At 41.0% G+C, this 20,417-nt stretch overlaps 1 protein-coding gene across 1 annotated transcript in view; it reads right to left on the reverse strand.

Moving 5' to 3' along the window:
* LOC104067358 (RNA polymerase II-associated protein 1-like) overlaps positions 1-20,076 on the reverse strand; it is a 68,056-nt gene extending 47,980 nt beyond the window's left edge. Inside the window, 8 exon segments of the mRNA XM_054068128.1 lie at positions 4,710-5,201; positions 6,947-7,110; positions 16,671-16,862; positions 17,612-17,733; positions 17,735-17,786; positions 19,738-19,884; positions 19,887-19,917; positions 20,059-20,076. Coding sequence (XP_053924103.1) covers positions 6,962-7,110; positions 16,671-16,862; positions 17,612-17,733; positions 17,735-17,786; positions 19,738-19,884; positions 19,887-19,917; positions 20,059-20,076 — 711 coding nt within the window. The 3' untranslated portion in view covers positions 4,710-5,201; positions 6,947-6,961.
* Positions 20,077-20,417: the final 341 nt, after the last annotated feature.

Here is a 20,417-nt window from a genome sequence, read left to right on the forward strand (position 1 = left end):
AACATCTGTCTCTTTCAGCATTGCCTGTAAATTCATTCAGAGGTAATACACAAGCTGATGCTGGTAAGATTAAAAAATACACTGTATTTACAGGCGATAGCACCTGGCTGCAAGCACAGTAATTAACTGCCAAGTAGGTCACATAAGTTGTGATCAGAGGCTAGAAAGTTTACCAAGGTCCTATCTGGGATATCTCCTGGAGGAATTTTTTCAGATTGGCCTCAAAGAAGGGCTGTAAGCCTGACACTTGATTCCACGCTACTGGAGTAGGTGGAATTTGTTCACTATCTTCTGAGCAATTGCAGAAACACAATGGAATAATGACACAGGACATGAAATGTGTCTCAAACAACTGTCTCTCTAAATCATTGCTTTTCATCACAAGATTTCCAATTGCACTAGCCTGGAAGGTAATACCTAATAACAGCCACTAGGGAAAAAAAAAAAAAAAGTCTTTGCGCACTTCTACAGACCAGACCAAACCAATTTAGGCAGAAAGGACAAATGCAGAGTCTATTCATGAACGCTGAAGTTTCTGCACCTGCACTACTGTGTCCTTGAGCTATGCTCTGGTTTATTGGACACACTACCTCAGTATCCAGCTTTAGTTAAAGAGTTTCTTGCTTTTCACCTGAAAAGGTACTTGTGTCTTCAGCAAACCCTACTGCTTTGATGTGTATCAAAAACAACAACCTCTCAGCCTTGACCCATCTTGGTCTGTGCAGGGAGTTTCTTTCCTCCAAAGCTCAGGGAGGTTACTCTTTTCCCTCAAAGAGAAGGTCAAATGAGCTTCCTGCTCCTTTCAGCAGGGCATTTGGCTTACACTACCCTTCTGCCCCGCAACTGAATGCCGACTTTTACTTCTGCCTCTTAGCAGGCCAGCAGGCATACAGCTATCAGTCAGACAATATGCTTTCTGACTCTGTGTCAGATGGAATATATTCTGCCATGCAGGGATGCAGGTGGGACAGCATACCATCCAAAATAAAGGAAAAAAAAAAAAGATGACAGCCAGATCTCCAACCCAAAAAGAGACAGGATGTCAGCTACTCAATACAAAGAACTGGTGACACAGTGGATCTACCTGCTCAGCTTGGCCTACAGTTCTGCCATGCAGCCTGCTGTTTGCATCACACATATCAGCAGAGTAACTACTGCCACAGCTCGCTGGACAGACAAATCATAGGGCTCTTGCTATGACAAGTGCTGAGCAACTTGGGCAGGGACTGCAGTATCCTCACCAGTACAGGGTGGAGATCCCTACAGTATGAATCACAGAATAGATGAGGTTGGAAAGGGTCTCTGGAGATCACCTATTCTTCAGCTCACTGCTCAAGCCAGGTCACCTAGAGCAAGTTTGCCTAAGAACAGTCCAGCTGGGTTTTGAATTTCTTTAAGGGTGAAGAGCCTACAATCTTCCTGTGCAGCCTGCTTCAGTGCTTGATTGCCTTCACAGAAAAAAAGTCCTTTTTTACATTTAAGTGAAATGTCCTTTCAATTTGTGCCCACTGCTTCTTGTACTTTCACTCCATATCACTGGAAGAACCTGTCTCTATCTTCTTTACACCTCTCATCACATATTTATAAAGACTGCTAAAATGAGATGATCACCACCAAAATAACAAAAATAAAAAGAAAAATAAAAAAAAGAAAAAGGATGAAAAAGGAAGAATTCCAAATTCATCTGAATAGGACCTACCTAATACTCTGCATCCTAGCATTCCAATAATATCTTGGAAAAACTTTTTTTTTTCCCCTGGTTCTCAAATTCTGAGCCAAAGTATCTACACTTATAATAATATAAATTTAAAGAAACTTCTGCTGTTTCTCTTCTCAACATTATTTACAGTGCTAAAAAATTATATACATTTTTTACTCTTTATTAACCAATACACCTGACAGAGCTGGAGAACACAAAATGCTACTGCAGAGAGCGTTACCCTTCTGAAACTTAATATTCATCTCCCTTTTACTCTTCTTAAGACAACTCCATAGCCATGTCTGTGCTTCCAAGCCAGCGCGACTACAGGAAGCAGATTCAATGCTTGAGGCAGGTCAGACTTAACCCAGCACAGACCTTGACAGTCACGCACAAGAATTTGAATTGAACTGAAAGTTGATGCAGCATACAGTTTGTCTGCATCAGTCTGCCTCACTTAGCATGCATGCTGGTGACACAGATTTCCTTTAAATCATCCGATTCAATCCTAGTTGTGCTACAAACTCTGTGTCTTGACGTCACACAAGCACAGGCTATACATGCCTTGAAGGGCAAAAAGATGCAGTTCTAAAAAGCCAAGGTGATCTCCCATAGTACAGAGGAGAAACAAGAAAATACCATTGTTTAAACACAGGAGGTAAAGAACAACCAGAAGAAGGTACTACTCAACACAAATACCTTTGGAGACTGCAAGTTTTACTGCAGGAGGCCAGAGAAAGGGAGATAAGACTCTCTAAAAGGAGTATAGACTGAGCCTCCCTATATTTGGTTCTCTGGAAGAGGATGTCTATCCACTCTGTTGCATACTCCATCCCCATTTTCTACATCCTTGGGCTGTACCTGTGGAGATCACAGGCCTGACCACAGCCAGCAGCCACCACCCACAGCTGGAAGGCTCTGGTGCTTAGCCTGATGGCTTCTTCCCTTGGCAGGAGCATATCTAGCAGGTTGTCTGCTATAAATCAACTTAACCTACTTTTCGTTTCAAATTTGCTAAACTGTACACTAATCAAACAAAAAAGAAAGGAACAAATAATAAAACAGACAAAGGGATGAGACAGTTGCGTGCATCATTATAGCATTACTCTGACACATCAAACAAAAGAGCTACAGATTTCAATTCAGCTCATCCTAAACTCTTCTTGCACTGTTAAAATCTGCATTTATTTTGTGTAATCTTAAGGAGCATACTACAAAGGATCAAGAAATGGTCAATGGCTATTAAGAGAGAATTATTCCTGAGAGGGATGCCTAGGTGTTATCCAGTCCATTCCTTAAACAGATCAACTACACCTAAATCATTCCTGATTGAGGTCTGTCAAGCCCACGCATTCTCTTGTTTGGAATACTCCCTGCAGCCTGTAAGTGCTTTTTTAAAAAAATATATTATTAACCTTTTTCAAGTAGTCATAAATAGAACTGGTATTAGTCAAGATTACAGATAAAGATATATTTTATGAAAAACACTGTATACAAAGGTACTGAATTGATGCCAATATTCTGGTTGGGAGGTCACACTAAATGGCTTTCAAAGGTCCTGCAACATGAAACTTTCTACAATTCTGCATTTATTTTATAAAAAGGGTACTTCCTGCCTATTACTTTTATAATATTATAGAATTTGGATGCCTTGGAAATGCTCTGAAGTTATTTTCGTATTGAATTAAGCATGTCATGACTCATTTGCAGTTCTCTAGAAATAATTTTTATCCTCCCCAACAACTGAGTATTTTTGCTTAACCATAAAATAGAGCTTCTCTTTCCCTCTCCCACACATACAAAAGCTTGTGTGTGCTCTGCCTAAACAAATGAGATGACAATGTCTTTTTCACAACACAAGGACATATTACAGATAATTTAAAATTCAAATGCTTTAGAGACACCTTGTAGGGAAATCAGTGCACACTAATAAGAAAGCAAAGGAACTGATGAATCAAGCTATGAATTCTGACACCCCTCCTACACAACAGAGGGCAAAGTCAAATTTACTTCCAGAGGAGGAAGATGGAAGAATTTTGTTGGTAGCTAAAATAGATTTCTGCACTGATGATTTTGGTTTAGTTTTTTATTATCTTCCAATCCCACATTTAAGTGCCTGTAACAAGCCACGTGATAGTGCAATAACAGAATAAAAGCCTAAGTGGCAGGAACCTTGTAAGCAGCTTGTGCATGCCTTGAAACACCCGGAGTACACAAATCCTGAAATAGGAGTAAAATTCAGAGATTTTCTGTTGTACTCCTAGGACCACTTACAGGCTTTACAGATCCCACTACCCATTATCAGCACATTATTCTATGTATTTTATAGCACAGACTGGTATTCTTCTGCTGACATGAGCAATTTCCTGGATGGCAATTTATTAGATGCTATTAACAATAGTTAAGCCAAAACCCTAAGAGGTGCTCATTGCACGGTAATGGGTGCTGCTCTTGGTAGAGGTTATGCATTTATAGCACCGGTGTGATAGCCTGTAAGAGTGAATCCAATTATCTCTGAAGTGGGAAACTGTTCAGAAGAAGATAAGAGGGAATGGAAATACTTATAATTGACCTCAGCAGTTGTTAAGACAAATGAATAGCAGAGAAGTTCAACCAGGATTGTAAAACACAAGGTTAGAGATAAAATCTCTGGTTTATACAGTCCTAAGCTGCCTATCGCTAGAACACGGGAGAGTACAGAGCATCACACAACAATGTGCGCTCTAAACATCTGCTGTTGGTCAGTATCACTGAGCTCTACTACGTAATTTTTCATAACTGTGTTAATGCAAAACAAGAAAAGCTTGAGACAGTTCTTTCTACTGGTACACAGCATCACCATTACGATGCTGTCAATTCCTTCAAAACACATGTATGCACCTTCTTCACAATGATTATTTCAGCTTCAGCTCAGTCACCTGCAATTACTCCTTTATCTTTACTTATATAAAGCAAAGAACAGAGAACAAAGGTCTTTGCAACCAGAAAAGCTGTTCTGAGAATCACTCACCAGCCTGGCTGTTGCATTTGACTCTCCAGATGCCAACACTCTGGTGGACTTCATAGCGCTGGCACAAGTAACTCCATGGATGCTGGCAAGTGAACACACTGCTTCAGCTGCTTGGGGATCCTACTGAGTAGGAAGAAATTCCATGACAATGGTCTCAATCAACCAAGGACAGTCAAGCAGCCGCAGAGAAATAGCAGGCAGCACAAATAACTAAGCATGCAATTATATAGACACACAGAAGACATGCAAAACACATTAGTTTGTCTAACCTCCTTGCTGTGAATTTACCTACTTCTTTCTTCCCTTTTTCAACCCTTTCTCTAGCATTCCAGAGCTCCTGTACAATGAGAGATTTACCTGGCTGTATACTTCAGAGAAGTACCTTACTATGTGGATGAGGATGTGCAATATATCCAGGACTAATGTTGGAACAAGTCATACCACCTCCAGGATGTACCTCAGCTAGTGCTGGATCCATGTCTTCAAAAGTCCCTGAAAGAAAAAAAGAAAGACATTATGTTCTTAATGATTGCTCTTTGAACTGCAGCTGCTGGAAGACAAAAGCAGATTCAATTATATCTTCTGCAGAGAGAAGGTTTTAAAATTAATGATGCAGAAACAAAGACATATGTTTCCGTGGATTTGCCAGTAGGCTAACAAATGAGCGAGAGTTAGCTCATGAGAGCAGGAACAACTGAACTTCTGTTATGAACCAGACCATTGGTGGTGTTTGGATACTTGCGTTTTCCAGAGTATGAAACTGTAAGTAACAGCAAATAGGGAAACATCCTTCCCTATAAAGGACTACTGAAAACTATGTGGCTGAAAACGGTTCTCATGTTCCTTGAATCGTTTTGGCTAGGCACCACCTCCACCTAACCCAGCAGTCTGAGAATTCCTGTTATGTGAGAGAAAGCTGACAGAAGCAGAGAACAGACACCAATCTTATTTTGCAGTAGGAAAAGAGAGATGACATGATTTTTATGATTCACACAGCAGAACACTGATCTGTGATAGTGCTAAGAAACAAATCTGCAGTTTAAGTGACAGCGTTGTGCATTCTTAGTTCTGGGAAAAGGCAACTACACAACACCTGAGTTAGCAGTACTTATACTTCCAAAAAGCTACCGCCAAGCAAGTTTGTAGTTCCAGGCCTGACCAAGTTCAGCTGCTAGTTTAAATACTCATTTTCCAACTGTGTGGAGTAATTGGATTGTAACTGCCAATAAGCAGATGTGAAATGGAATTTCACAACAACTGTACAGTGGAGAATTTTATCACAAATACCTTCCAAGTTCCAGCCACTTGGAAGTAGTTAAAATCTGTTATGCTGAACCACGCAACTGTTTCCAGATTCACAAAACGATCTTATCTCTTCTGTCTACAACTCTTTGGTTAAGCTTTTTAAGCAGTCTAATGTAGCAGAATTCATCTGAACTCATGAAGCCTCCAAAGGAGGCCAGACCCCCAAGTACAGCAATTCATTTTCATGGGGAAGCTTTTTACCAAGCACCATTCGAACACAGGCTCAAGTGCATGGACTAAAGGATATATGACAGGTTTTAACGTTCACAGCAGGCCAAGTGAGTTGCATTAGTTCCACCAAGGCTGGGTTTGAGATAACAAAGATTGCTATTTTTAGATGTCCTATCAGGAATGTGGAATTCGGTTTAAATACGTGAGCTATTGCATTGATGTGCTGTAACTCTTTATCTGAGAAATACAAATATGAAGAAAGAAAGTGGAAAAAGGCTAAGCAGCCACCTTAGGTCAAATACAAAAATGTCATTCTACAAATCTAACTAGTTCTGAACCATTTAGCTGTAACGCTTACGTTTAACTTTACAAAAGTGCATACAGACATTTGAATAGCGGCTGGAACCTCTTCACTTTTAGCTCAAGTAAGCAAGCTTGAAAACCATGTCTGTATGCAGCCTTTCAGGAAGTCTTACAAGGTCATCAGTGTGCTTGTTGTCAGTTTCTCTAGAGGAATTTAGAGATACTTGATGATACTGAAATCTCACAGGTCAAGTCTCAACATATTTAGAGATCAATAAGATTACCCTCTTGGCAACATATGACAGGAACATGAAATTTAACAGCCAGGGAAAAGTTCTAGTTCTCGTTCAGAATGCTCTTAGTAGCACACACAGAAGGGTAGATGCCTCAACACCACACGTAGCCACTAAGGAGGGCCTATTTTCCTAAAAAGATTCCAGGTATAGCTCTGTGCTTACCTTTACAACATCATATCAGGCCACATCTGGATCTAGCTCATTTTTAGCCTTTAATTTTTTATCTCGAGTGTTCTCTGTTCCATTTAATTCTTCCTCTTCATTGTTGGGACAAGTAGGAATGCAGTCATCCCTCAGTACTATGAGGGAGTCCAAACAATATATTTCTATAAGGTGACAAAAAGCACATAAAATACAATTCTCACAAAGAAATCATGGAAGACAAATAATTTTCAAGGATTCTTTTGATTATGGAACGCTTTGTTGATCCTCACCTAGCCCCAGGAAGACAGCAGCACAATAAAGGGTATTCCAGACATGTACAAGTAGAATGCGATGCATTTTCAGGGAAGTGATTTTAACTTATGATACTCACACACTTAGGAAACCATGAAAAGCAATTATTGTGAGGTGAATTAAATTCACTGTACAGATAACAAAAATGCAGCTTAACTGAAAAGCATTTCAGACTAAAATAAACAAATAAGCCACTAAGGCTCTAGAAGTTAAACTGGAATTTGGCATTTATTGGTTCTATTCTCATTTCTGGACCTGTGTGGAACTTAGATCACATATAATACAGAATGGTCATGTAAAAATAGGTATGTTAAAAATAAATACATAACTGGTATGCCAAAATAAAATAAAAATCTGTTCATGTTGTGTAGCTTTTGTTTGACATCCCTCAGCTTCAGCAAATAAAAAAAAAACCCAAACTTTTTTGTTCACAGTTAATGCTAGTATCAGATTCTCTCAGGTTCTAGGGCAAGACTGCAATATGTGAGCTTTCAACTTTTCCAAGAGAGGAAAAGTCTGCTCCCATAGCAGACCTACTTCCCCCAGAATGGTTTAGAATATAAAAGATGGACAAATCAAGTGTTTGCATTACTTAACTGCTTTAAATTTCCATTTCTTGAACCGGCAATCAGAAATAACTACCATAATAGTCAGAAAAGAAGTGGTAGACTTCAACCAAAGCCTAAGCCGTTTTGAAAAATTTCAAAACGAAGTGCCAAGGAAGCACAAGTTATTATCAGATATTTAGAGGGGGGAAAAAAAAAAAAAAGACAAAAAAAAGACAAAAAGCACACCACCAAAAAAAACCCCAAACAAACTAAGTTGGTAAGTGAGTGAATTACAAGGTCAGACATTAGTGGATGAAGCTGTGAGCCCATCTGAAATACAGAGTTTGAGACTATAGCCTTCCTTCCACCAAGAGAAAGAAAAGCACAAGACAGAGTACCTGCATCTTCAAAGGAAACAGAGCACAGTGTTTCCTTCTCATAGCCATCGAAGAAAGAACAAAACCTCCAGGCAGCACAGGTTTTGTGTATGTCAATCTTCTCTGTTTACAGTGGGGACAAATCCTAGTTGTCTTACAAATCCTCAAGCAGAAGGCCCGACTTGCAGCCCTGTCCCTTCCTCAGACGCCTTTTGAAACTCTAGGAAGAACTCTCCAACTGAGAAAATATACTGACACAGCACTCCCAGTGCTGCTTTTGGTGTTGTGAGAGTCAGCAATCCCCACTTACATAAGACATAATACCACACCACAAGCTTTGATCCCAAATCAGAGCACTGCAGACATTTCTAAACCAGAGTAATACCAAAAGAAAGAAAGGCATATCAAGAAGCTGATTCATAGCATTAATTGCCCACCATGGGTGGGCAGGACTCATCTAGCAGAACACCACTAGGCTCATAGCTTAAAAAAGAAGCAAGATGTGGTAAAAGCTACCCAGTCCGTTTATCTTGCCTCTCCACTAGGGATAGCTCTAAAGGCCTAAGATAAGTTGTAGGGGGCTTCTTGAGATCTACCCACTCTTCCCTATTGCCAGCCCCTTGCAGTCTGACACTGGAGCATCTCTTACGAAAGGAACTTGAAACACAGCCCACAGCACACAATGCCTATAATGGACTGCTTCTGTCTGACCAGGAAGACGTCTTAATCCTGCTGCTTAGGGCTCTCTGATATCTCTGAACACCCAAAAGAAGTTTCAACCTTCTAACAGGAAATAAAGCATCAAGGAAAAAACCAGACACATGAGAAGGCAAAATTGTGTATTTATCAGCGTAAGAAAAGCATATGAGGACAGCAGAAAACAGGCAATGAGAGAAAAAAACAAAACAGCATCATTATGAGGCATAAGGGAAAGCAAGGAGAACACATAATCTGTTCAGAAGCAGGAAAACTAGAAAGGAAGAAGACAACAACATAACAGGCTATATTAAAAACAATTAAATGGTACACATAGATTAGTAGTGGTCTAATCTAGATTGTAAAGATGTCAAAAGGAAGAGAACCTCAGCAGCCTGCACTTAATTTAATCATGAGCCAGAGCTAATTCAAAAAGGAGAAAAGATGTCTGAATCTCTCAGACTAGGATGACACACTCCCTTGTCTGTCCCAAAGCACAGCAGTGGCATTCTACTGACTATTAAGCTAAATCATCCAGCAATACTTTGTTCAAGCTACCTTCCACGTCTTGTATTCTGATTCCTGTAAACAGCTCAGCATGAAATCAAACCCCTCACACGTTGTCTCAACTCAACACTAAGTGACACCATCAGAGCCCAGAGAGCACCAACAGATGCTGCCATGACATTAACCACTGCATCATCCAGCAAGAAGGGCAGCAAGAAGAGAAACCCAGCATCAAGCAGCGGATGTGGAATGCTGTCCTTCAAGGAGGAAGCAAAGTCTCCAGCCCTGACCTGAAATGAATGCCACACAAAGGCAGTGTTAAAAGTCGGTACATCTCAACAATCTGTGTGTTTTCCTCTTCCCATTTCTACTGTAAAGCAGCTAAACCATATGTAGGGGGTTTTCCTTTATTATCTCCTCTTTTCATTCTACCGAGGCAAGAAACTACAGTTCCTCAATGCAGAAAACATTTCTTTCTAAAGCCTAGACCCATCTTCTGCCTCATCATTCTCAAAACCACTTTCTTCTTCTCTGCCTCCACTGCTGCTGGAGGAAAGGTTAGCACTTCCCCTAAGAATTAGGTGGAAAGGTGCACAGAAGTAAATATTCATTTTGCTTTATGCTACTGGCATATTGCTTTATGAGTAGGCTGGTTCATTCTCACCTCCTACAGAAAAAGCACATCATGAAGCTGGCTCAGACAACAGGAATGAAAGTGTCTTTGCCAAGGACAGGTTTGTCACAAAAGTAACACACCAAAAACCAACCTGTGTTCAAAGCAACAACAGAACTGAAGTTGCAGCATTGCTGCTGAACAACACTTGGAAGCATCTCTCTCCAGAGAAACCCAAAATTCAGTTTGTTATGTCCCAACACTTAACCTGTCTAACAGTAAGAAGATCCTCAATAAAAAAGAATGCCTTGGTGGTGAATTTCCTCACTTTCATTGAACAGTAGAAAGCAAACAACTATTAACAGAGAATCTGGGCACTGATCCACCAGAAACTTGAATTATGAGGAAATATTCCATGGAAAGTGACTTGCCTTTTGAACACAACTCAAGATCAGTAGACCCTAAGTGCTCTGTACAATAATTTGGTTGTGAGACTTGGAGCTGTTGGAGAGTATCACCAGCCCTCAAAATGAAGAAAAAAACCCCAAACAAACAAGACAATAAAACACTCAGCTATAGGTTAAAAAAGGCCTCTTAAGATTAATTGTATAATACTGCATAGCAGAGCTAAAGTGCAATACAACGCTTTCTGTTGCTTTGTGGCAATTGCAAAACAGATTCCAATCGTTGATGTGACAGGAGACAACTGAATGTCTTAAGAAAAGGATGTATGTGTAACTTTTTGCAACACCACAGATCCTTAATGACATTAAATAGAAAAAGCATCAACGGAGTTTTCTGAAAGTATAGCAGTTAATGCATGCAGACCCAACTTCTCTTCAGGAGCTCGTTTCAAAAGAAAACCACCTATCCACACTTTCCTAAGGTTTTTGTCACTAAAAAGCCTTGACAAAAAGGCATCTGCCTAGTCAAACATGGAAAACTGAAAAGAATGTGCCCTTCCTACTACATTACACCTACTTCTGGCTCTTCTCCATGGCAATGCAGGCCTAGATGTGTCAGTAAATAAACATCTGCAGGAATTAGTTCTCCTTTTAAACTGAATCAAGCTTGCATTCCCTATGTAAAAGTGTGGAGGGAGAAAAAGATTATTTCTATTGCCTTCTACTCCATTCATCACTTATTCCACTTCTCACATCAACTGCTGGAAGGGCGGAGGTCCAGCCTCAAATTCTTAAAAAAAATTTACTCCCCTCTTTCCTTATGTCTTAGCTTTCAGACGCGTTTCGTCCTGGATTACAGTTGCTAGGCTCTCACTTCCTAGCTCTCTTGAGCACTACAGACTGAACTGACCGTGTGTCAACTGACCCTGTGGAAGGAACTGGAGAATTTCTCAGCCTAATGAAATCTCACACACTGAGTAACCAGAGGACTAGTTTTTGAAGCCTTCAAAACTGTCACTGCTGAGAAGCATGATTCAGACACAGACAGGAAAAATATCAGTTTCTGCTTTCAAACCTTTTTTGGTTTTCCTCTGCTTTAATGAGGGCAAATCTTTCACCCATTCCAGCTTCTCAAACTACACATTGTTCATGTGAATCGATTTCTCCTTGGGTGTTACAGGCAGATCATCATCTTTGAGGGAGAGGTGGGGGAATGGCAGTCTTGCCTTCCAAGGCAGGGATGAAGAAAATGCTATTCTCTTTTTGTGACCTCACTTGGCTTAAAGATGGCATCAAATACAGGATTCATGTAAAATAAGAAGAAAACAATTTTCAAGCTGACTGTTGGCTGATGCATAAACATCAAAGGTTTCATGAGAGCTAGAAGAGGAAGTAAACAGCACTGTAATGAAATTCAGACAAGGCTAATTTGGGAGCAGCTGAACAGAAGTCAGGACACAGATAAGACAAAATATCAGAACCAGGGCAGAAAAATAGTATCAGCCCTACTTTTGAAAAGGCAAACTAATATCTATCCAAGGAGGGCATATTAGGGGACATGTGAAATGACTCAAAAGTATTAATGAAGAGGGGTTCAAGCAAATTATTGGAAGACTATGATTTCAGCCTAGATACACTGGAGAGAGCGCAAATACTACTGTTCATGCTTTCTTTGCATTTGCAATGCTGCTCTTCATTCTTGTCACCCTCTAAAGGCTTGGGGAGATCAGCTCGTGAAGAAAAGATCAAAACAGCTGAAAAGTTACACAGATTGCCTAAGAAACAGCACAGTGGGGAAAGTGGGCACTTGAACAAGATTTCAGTGGTGCAAGTATTAAAGAAAGAAATTACTGATTTAACTTCTTATAAAGAGAAGTTTAACATTGAAGACAACTTTTTAAGCCAGGTAACAGACACCTCTACTGTGGCAGATGCAATACTTGACGTGGCGATCACCAATCAGCAAGCTAAACAGGAACATCAAGTTTAGAGGCAGGCTGGGATGTAGCAATCACACATTGGTGGAGTTCAAAGTCCTAAGGGATATGGGTCAACTAAAGAGTAAAGTCAAGACCTGGAATGTCAGGAAGGCAAACTTCCAGCTCTTCACAGAATTAGTCAATTAATCAATAGGACCCCTTAGGAAACTGCCTGCAGGGACAAGGGAGCAGAGCAGAGCTGTCAGATCTTTAAGGATGCTTTCCATAGAGTACAAGAGCTCACCATCCCCAAGTGCAAGAAGTCTGGCGAGAAAGGCAAGAGACCAGTATGGCTGAGTTGTGACCTGTGGCTCAAACTAAAAGGCAGGAAGTAAATGCACAGGCAGTGGCAGCAGGGTCAGGTATCCTGGGAAAAGTATAGAGATGCTGCCCAGTTTTGTAGGGATGGCATTCGGAAGGCCAAAGTATGGCTGGAGATGAACTTGGTGAGAGATGCACAGAATAAGAAGGGCAGTAGGGTGAAGTCCTTGGTGACCAGAAAAAGGGAAACATTGTACCCTTTTCTAAAAAGGGTAGAAAGGAGGATCCTGGGAATTACTAACCTGTCAGTCTCTTCCTGCCTGGGAAGATCATGGAACAGATCCTCCTGGAAGCTATGCTAAAGCACATGGAGGACAGGAAGGTGATTCAAGACAGCCAGCACAGCTTCACCAAGGACAAGTCCTACCTCACCAACCTCGCAGCCTTCTATGAGGGAGTGACTACAAGTGACTACATCAGTGGACAAAGGAAGACACATGGATGTCATCTATGTGGACTGAATCTAACACCTTTGACACAGTCCTCCACAACATCCTCTGGATTTGATGGATGGACTATTTGGTAAATAAGAAATTGGTTGGATGATTGCACCCAGAGGGTAGTGGTCAATGGCTCAATGTCCAGATGGAGATCAGTGATGAGCAGCAGGGGGCTGTTCTTGGACAGATGTTGTTTAATACCTTCATCAATGACACAGACAATAGGATCGAGTGCACGCTCAGCAAGTTTCCGGATGACACCAAGCTAAGTAGCGAGGTCTGACACCCCTGAGGGATGGGATACCATCCAGTAACCTTGACAAGCATAGCAGTGGGCTTGTGAAAACCTCATGCGTTTCAACAAGGCAAAGTGCAAGGTCCTGTACCTGGGCCAGGGCAACCCTCAGTATCAATACAGACTGGGGGATGAAGGGATTGAGAGCAGCCCTGTGAAGAAGGATCTGGGGGTCCTGATGGACGAGAAGCTGGAGATGAGTCAGCAATGTGCACTTCCAGCCCAACCATATCCTGGGTTGCATCAAAACTGTGGCCAGCAGGTCAAGAGAGGCAATTCTTCCCCTTTGCTCTAGTGAGACTACACCTAGAATGCTGCGTCCCGCTCTGGAGCCCTCAGCACAGGAGGGACATGGACCTTTCAGAGCAGATCCAGAGAAGGGCTTCAAAAATTATCAAAGGCCTGGAACTTCTCCCCTAAGAAGAGAGACTTAGAAAGTTGGTGGTTTCCAGCTTGGATAAGAGAAGATTCCAAGGAGACCTTATTCCAACCTTTCAGTATTTAAAGGGGGCTTATAAGAAAGATGGGGAAAAACTTTTTAGCAGGGCCTGTAGCAATAGCACAAGGGGTAATGGTTTTAAATTAGAAGAGGAGAAATTTAGATCAGATATTAGTAAGAAATTTTTCACACTGAGAATGGTGAAACACTGGAACAGGTCACCCAGAGAGGTGGTAGATGCCCCATCCCTGGAAACATTTCAGGTCAGGATGGGCTCTGAGCAACCTGATCTAGTTGAATATGACTTGGGCACTTTGGGGATCAGACTAGATGGCCTGTAAAGGTCCCTTCCAATTCAAACCATTCTATGAACTAAAAGAATCTGAGAAACAAGATGTTTGTGCCTGCGATCACAAGAGTTGCCCTAGGAGAAAGACAGATTAGCATGTGGAAGAATCTCAAAAGTGAACAGACAGGAGTGATTTAAATGGGAAGGTCTGAACACTAGGAAAGGTAATGCTTTGCTACTAAGATACTATCCCATATCAGCATGAAAAGAGACACTATCTCAAGCAGAATCACATGTAAGGACAGAACAGGAAGGCTGAGGGCACAAGAAGCAGCAGCATCGCTCCTGCTGGAGTGGCCCAGAACTCATCTGCATTGCAGCTACTAGTCCTAGCATTCTGGTTTTCTCTTACACGGAACAATAAGTCCCACTGAGATGATCTTCTTTCATCCTATCTTCTCCTCCTAATAAATGGCCTGAAATCTCACCTTTTACTTTCCTCCAACTAGCAGATAAACTTCCAGGAAGGGCGCTTATCTTTTCTACGCTGAAGCTTCATCCTTATGATCAGTGTGGTATTCAGTCAGGCAAGGCACCAAGCACAGAGTTATCTTCCACAGCCAGAAAGCTGTTCTGCAGAATTTCAGCCAAAAGCTCAGCACACATTTTAATTGAAGAGAAGGAAAAAGCATTTGAAATGTAAGAAAGTGGAACGTTTGTGGGTGGTAGGTGCAAAACCAGAGGAAATAAAATCAGCAGAAAAATTAAATCTATTGACATTAGTAATTCAACAAATTGTTTTCTCCTTCTCCATTAATTACTAAATTGACAGGGTTGAGGTAATCATTCTAAGAAGAGGATTACGCGTACTACCACCAGCCCTTAGTATTATGATCCTGTCAACAAGAAAAAAACATATATATATATTCCAAGGCATTAGATTGCTCAGTTACTGAGAAATCCCTTTACAAAAACACAAGCTGCCAGTGTGAATGCAACATTTGTATTGAACTTTTTCAGACTTGGGTTATATTAAAGGCTACCACCCAACCTCTTCCCTTTCTGCTTTACTTCTCATTTTGTCTTGGTGCCAGAATTTACTCTTCCTCTTGATAAGATTACAAGTTGCTGGATAAAGGCTTTCTCATGTTGTTTATTAGAAACAGTAGTCTTTTATCTCATTTAAAGAGACAGATTTGACTTTTGAGCAATCCCATTGCTTTGTGTCATCATCCTCTCTCTGGGGAAATTCAGAATGACCATTTCTGCTGGGTTATTCATGATGAGTTTACTTCTAAGCACAAACAGATACAAAAACCCAACAGTAAGTGCTGATGCCAAATTGTTGGCCAAGATGGGCTGCATTCATAAACTCAGGCGCTGGAAAGGTTTACCTTCATTTTATAACTGTGTTCCAGCTCATCCGTTCTTTGTTATTTCAAATACCCTGGGAAAACTTATTTTCTCCTTTCCTGTGCAGTCTTTCACGGGAAGCAAAAGATGTTGTCAGCACATGACACTCTAACACTGAGGTATTCCCAAGATCACTACTATAATCTTGCTCAGCCTTTACTTGACATGAAATTCAGGGAGAAGCATGCTAACAAGGGAGAGAGACATGTCACAATCAAAAAGGTGGGAAATATAAGAATGGAAGCCTAAAATCACAAAGAAAAAGAAATGGCTAAAGAAAAAACTGCAGTGAAGACTACAAAAATAAAAGCAGAATTTTAAGAAGGAAACACTTTTCTTCACTATGAGAACAAGTGTGTTGCTCTAGCTGCTGGGGATAAAGCAGCTTTCTCCTCATACGGGCATTCATGGAGTACTAAGGAGTTCTGTCATAAGAGGCAACAGCTCTGAACAACTCTTCCAAAAAAAGCAGAGGAATACTCTACAGCTTAATACTTCCCTCCACCCACAGCACAAAGAAAAGAACTGTAAGCTACAGAAATTACCATGTGGGCTCTGAGATATAAGCCACAGAGTCAATCAGGAGTGGTGCCACAATAAGACATACATACACTATATGAGCAGCTTCCCTGAAATGAGATTGATCAATCACCTCCATGCTATCCCATGAGTAAAACACTCTTACCTAACACCCTCTTGCTCCCAGCCTGTCTAAGTTAAAAGAAATTATTCAAGCCATAGCTGAATCTCACTGCCACGCTCTTCTGTTTCCCTGTTCATACAACTGAAGAGCAATGGTACTTCCTTTTTAAAATACATTTGCCCTTCAAAGACCTCAGAAGAAATTTCAGAACCCAAGCAAGACTTCCCACTAAACAGCTCACTTCGGTTACACAATGTATCAACCTCCCAATCTACAGAGCCTAGCTAGAAAGAACATAAATGTTCTTTCTTGAACCCAAAATGTATCTACTTTGTAGAAATCATGATAGAATTCTGAGCTGGGTAACTAACAGAGTGCCACATCAATCCAATCTGAATCAATGTAAACACCATACAAACCTTACATTTATGTTCAGGACATTAACAACATGCACTTAGTTTCTTACCTGAGCTTTCTACCTTCATATTTTCTTCCTTCCTGACAGATTCTTCCTGACCAAATTCCTGCATGGAAAGAGATGATCCTACACCACACAGAGCTTCAGACTCCTCCAGTCTGCTCTGTTCCATTTTTAATTCCTTTTTCTGGCCTTCATTACCATTACATAGTGACGTTGAGAAAGCAACTAAACTGGAATCTGCAAGCATTGACAAGAGGCAGACAGAGAGGTGACAGAAAGTCTCAAAATACTTGATATGCCTATAGCTTCTGTTCTTTATGTTTTAGCCTTTTCATTCCCATTTCACATGCCCTCTTCTGTACTAACCGTCACTTCTTTTCAAACTGAGGCACTTAACTGCTTTATGACCTCTTCAGCACATAAACTGGATACAACTGGTGAGGAGACACCAGAGAAGGAGCTGATAAACATCTTCCAAGGCAAAGCAACAGTAAAGTTCCACATATTCTCCCAACTTACAAATAAAGAAATAATTGTTTGCTTCTCCCTTACTGCCACTGAAAAGGCACATCCCAAGCAAGAATGTTCATCTTGGAGAGAACTCTGGTCTCTGATTCTGGGAGGAACCCAGGTCTGACAGGTTGCCCACCCTGCCTGCAGACCACATCAGTCTGAATGCAATGAAAAAACACCAAACATACACCACAAAAAGAATTACCTGCTCTTTACTGAATTGTGCTACAGCTGCAATGCATGGTCTAGATATTATGTTAGGAAAAGGAGATCTTGTTTGTTCCGAACTCATTTCTCATCCCGAGGCTTAATTATGGTCTGACAATGTCCAGAAAAGAGATGTGGCCATTCTCTTCATGCTTTGAAGGAAACCCAAGCTTCCATCTTTGATCTGAGTTTGGTAAGACTTAAGAACACCAAGACATGCGGTGAACTTCCACACCTCTAGGGAATTCATCCTGGGAAGCACATACCCAGCTGAGCCAGAAGCCTTTCCTGTTCCTGCAGGATCTCTCCCTCGGACATGGACCACAGCTTCTTCAAGCTCTCTTTGCTAATAGTTTGAGCTTCTTGCTCATTCTTTTGGCTTCCAAGACTCTCCCGTTATGAAATAAGGCCGCTGAGAGGTCAAAAAGTCATCAGTATTATCTATAAGATCCAGCAGAGAAAACAGTTAGAGATTTACGTGTGTACAGCATTACAAACATATTTCAATATTGTCATAACCAGGCTTGCATAATTTCCTTTTTTTTTAATTTCTCTGGTAGCCAAATTAAAATAGGAGTAAAGGAGTTTATCTAGCTTCAAACAAAACTAAAATATTTGGGCTTTCATCTGATGTCACAATAAAATGTTGATTCCACACTGTTTCTTTAGGAGTTCAGGGAGGCATAGGGGGAAAGGAATTTTGTTTCTTTAACGCAAAGCAACAGTAGGAAAAGCTAAACTAGAGCATAATTCATAATCTATGAGTCAGAGCATTCTTACAAGTTAGCAAGTACTAGATTCTTTCTCAGCCCAAGAAAATCTGAACCTGCATTAATGTCAGGTGAACCATGACCTAGCAAATATACGTCGAGTGAGACAGAGAATTAAAATTATTAGGTAAACCAGTTTCTGGAGTGATACAGGATGCATTCTTAGAAGCACGGGCATGCTTCTAACAATGTCCTGTATTCACCTTTAAGGGTTAAACATAGGAGAAGTTCTAGCAGGGAGGGCATTTTCCCTACCCTGAAGAAAATCAAGTCTCCTTTGTCACCTAATGTAAATCCACTTTGGTCAGTGAGACCTACCAGCTGTCCTGTAGCCCACTATCCAAGGACCTGACTTAGGGGCTTTCTTCCTTATGCTTTGTTCATGTGCTCCATGTACTGACTTGGAACACCCCTATGACCCTAAAGTAGTCAATCCTGAAAGCAGCAACCCCCTTTTTAAACAGCAGTAATCACACTCATCCTAACACCAGTAAGGTTTGATACTGCATATTGACCAGAAATAGATGAGAAGCCAGAGTGACCTCCTAAAAGATTCAGTAAGCTTCCCACCACCAGCAACTGAGCTGAGAGTTACCAGGCACACATACTTTGTTACTATAAGAAATTGAGCTCCCCCTCTTCTCCTCTTACTTCCAGTGATCCTGATGCAACAATCATGCTGAGAAGGCCAAGATCTTTTCTGATACTTCTGTTGTCCTACTATATTTTTACAAACATCCTACTTCAAGAGGATCACAGCTATACCACATGTATACCACATGTATACATATCATAGCTGTATGTATTTACCTTTGAGACACAATTACACATGCACAATTGTAACAGGACCTAGCAAGCACAGTATATTGACCCGGATAGTGGATTTGTGCACAGCACATCTAGGGGTTCTTACCAATTCTCTGACAAAGGTCAGGACAGAGAAACTTTAGCCAAACAGTGATAACGCTCAAATGACAATCTGGCCCATATTTTAATGTGAAAAAGAGCATGTCAGGGGAAAATCCAGACACACTGTGGTCCTAAGCAAAGAGGACTGCACAACGCAAAAGATACACCAGTACCAGTTGAAATGGTTTCATCTTTCCTTGTCACATTTCCATCAGACAAGTAACTGCTGGAGGAGGAACTGACTCATCAGCAGTGCCTCACAGCATTTCCTTATAGAGAAAAGCCATGGACTCATGGCAGCAGATCTGGTGACGAAGACTGAGCTTTCAGCTTCTAGGTAGGAGTGAGAACCACATCACAGAGGTCTCAAACACCATCAGATGCAAGAACTCTCTTCCTAAAATTGTGGAAGTCAACAATGAAACAAGAAAAACTTTACATACAACAGAGAGGAAAAGGAAGACAAGAACCTTGAAAAGTAAATCTGTAAGGGCCTGTATGAAGCAAAAAGGAAATCTGTGAGAAAGGTAACCCAACTTTTAGAATGTTAGTTTGGGTCTCAGACCATTTCAAATCCTTGTCACACCACAGACATTCCAAGTGACCTCGAGATTCCTAAACTGAGGACAATACTGCTACTCTAATTTAAAAACAAGGTGCACTGATATTATGGTCACTAATGCTATGTAAATACGGTAGGCTTCTTTTCTTACCATCCTTAATGCTGGGAACAGGCACCTCTCCTGTTGCTCCCTTAGCGTCCAGGGCATCCGGAGCAGCTGATCTTATTTGCACGCACTCAGCAGCAGAAGGAGCTGTTGGTGCCTTTTCAGCAGCTCTTCTCACTGCCATCTTGTAAAAAAAATGCTTTTCCTACCAGATTCAATCTTCACCTGCGAACAAGGAAGCCATGTGTCACCACTTTCTTCTCCAGACTCCCACACACACCTGCCACTAACAAATGTATAGATCTGATCCTAAAGACAGCCTCAGATCAGACTTTGGGACACGACACAGAAGCTGCTGGCAGGTACTTGACCTTTTCTGTGCATGTGCTATTCCGTTTTTAACACATAGTTTAATGTTAGGACAGAGAGACAAAAATATGAATGTTTTTGCAACCTAGATAAGGAATACGATTAATTGCAAGTGAATTCAAGCCAGGCAAGTACATCTAAAATATCACCAAACACAACAGTTCCAGCTTTCCTGCTGTTAGGAAACCCTGCATAGCTGAATACTTTGAATTTCTGGGGATAAATGGGTCTGTATTGTACTGTGCTCACCACATGCTTGGAACAGGCATCTTATAAGGTGATTAGAGAGCAGCAGGGTGAAGAGATTTACACAGTAATAAGTAGGCAAGTGGAGCTACAATAATCCTGACTAAATT

The sequence above is a fragment of the Cuculus canorus genome, chromosome 5 (genome assembly GCF_017976375.1).
Source record: "Cuculus canorus isolate bCucCan1 chromosome 5, bCucCan1.pri, whole genome shotgun sequence".
Taxonomy (NCBI): Eukaryota; Metazoa; Chordata; class Aves; order Cuculiformes; family Cuculidae; genus Cuculus; species Cuculus canorus.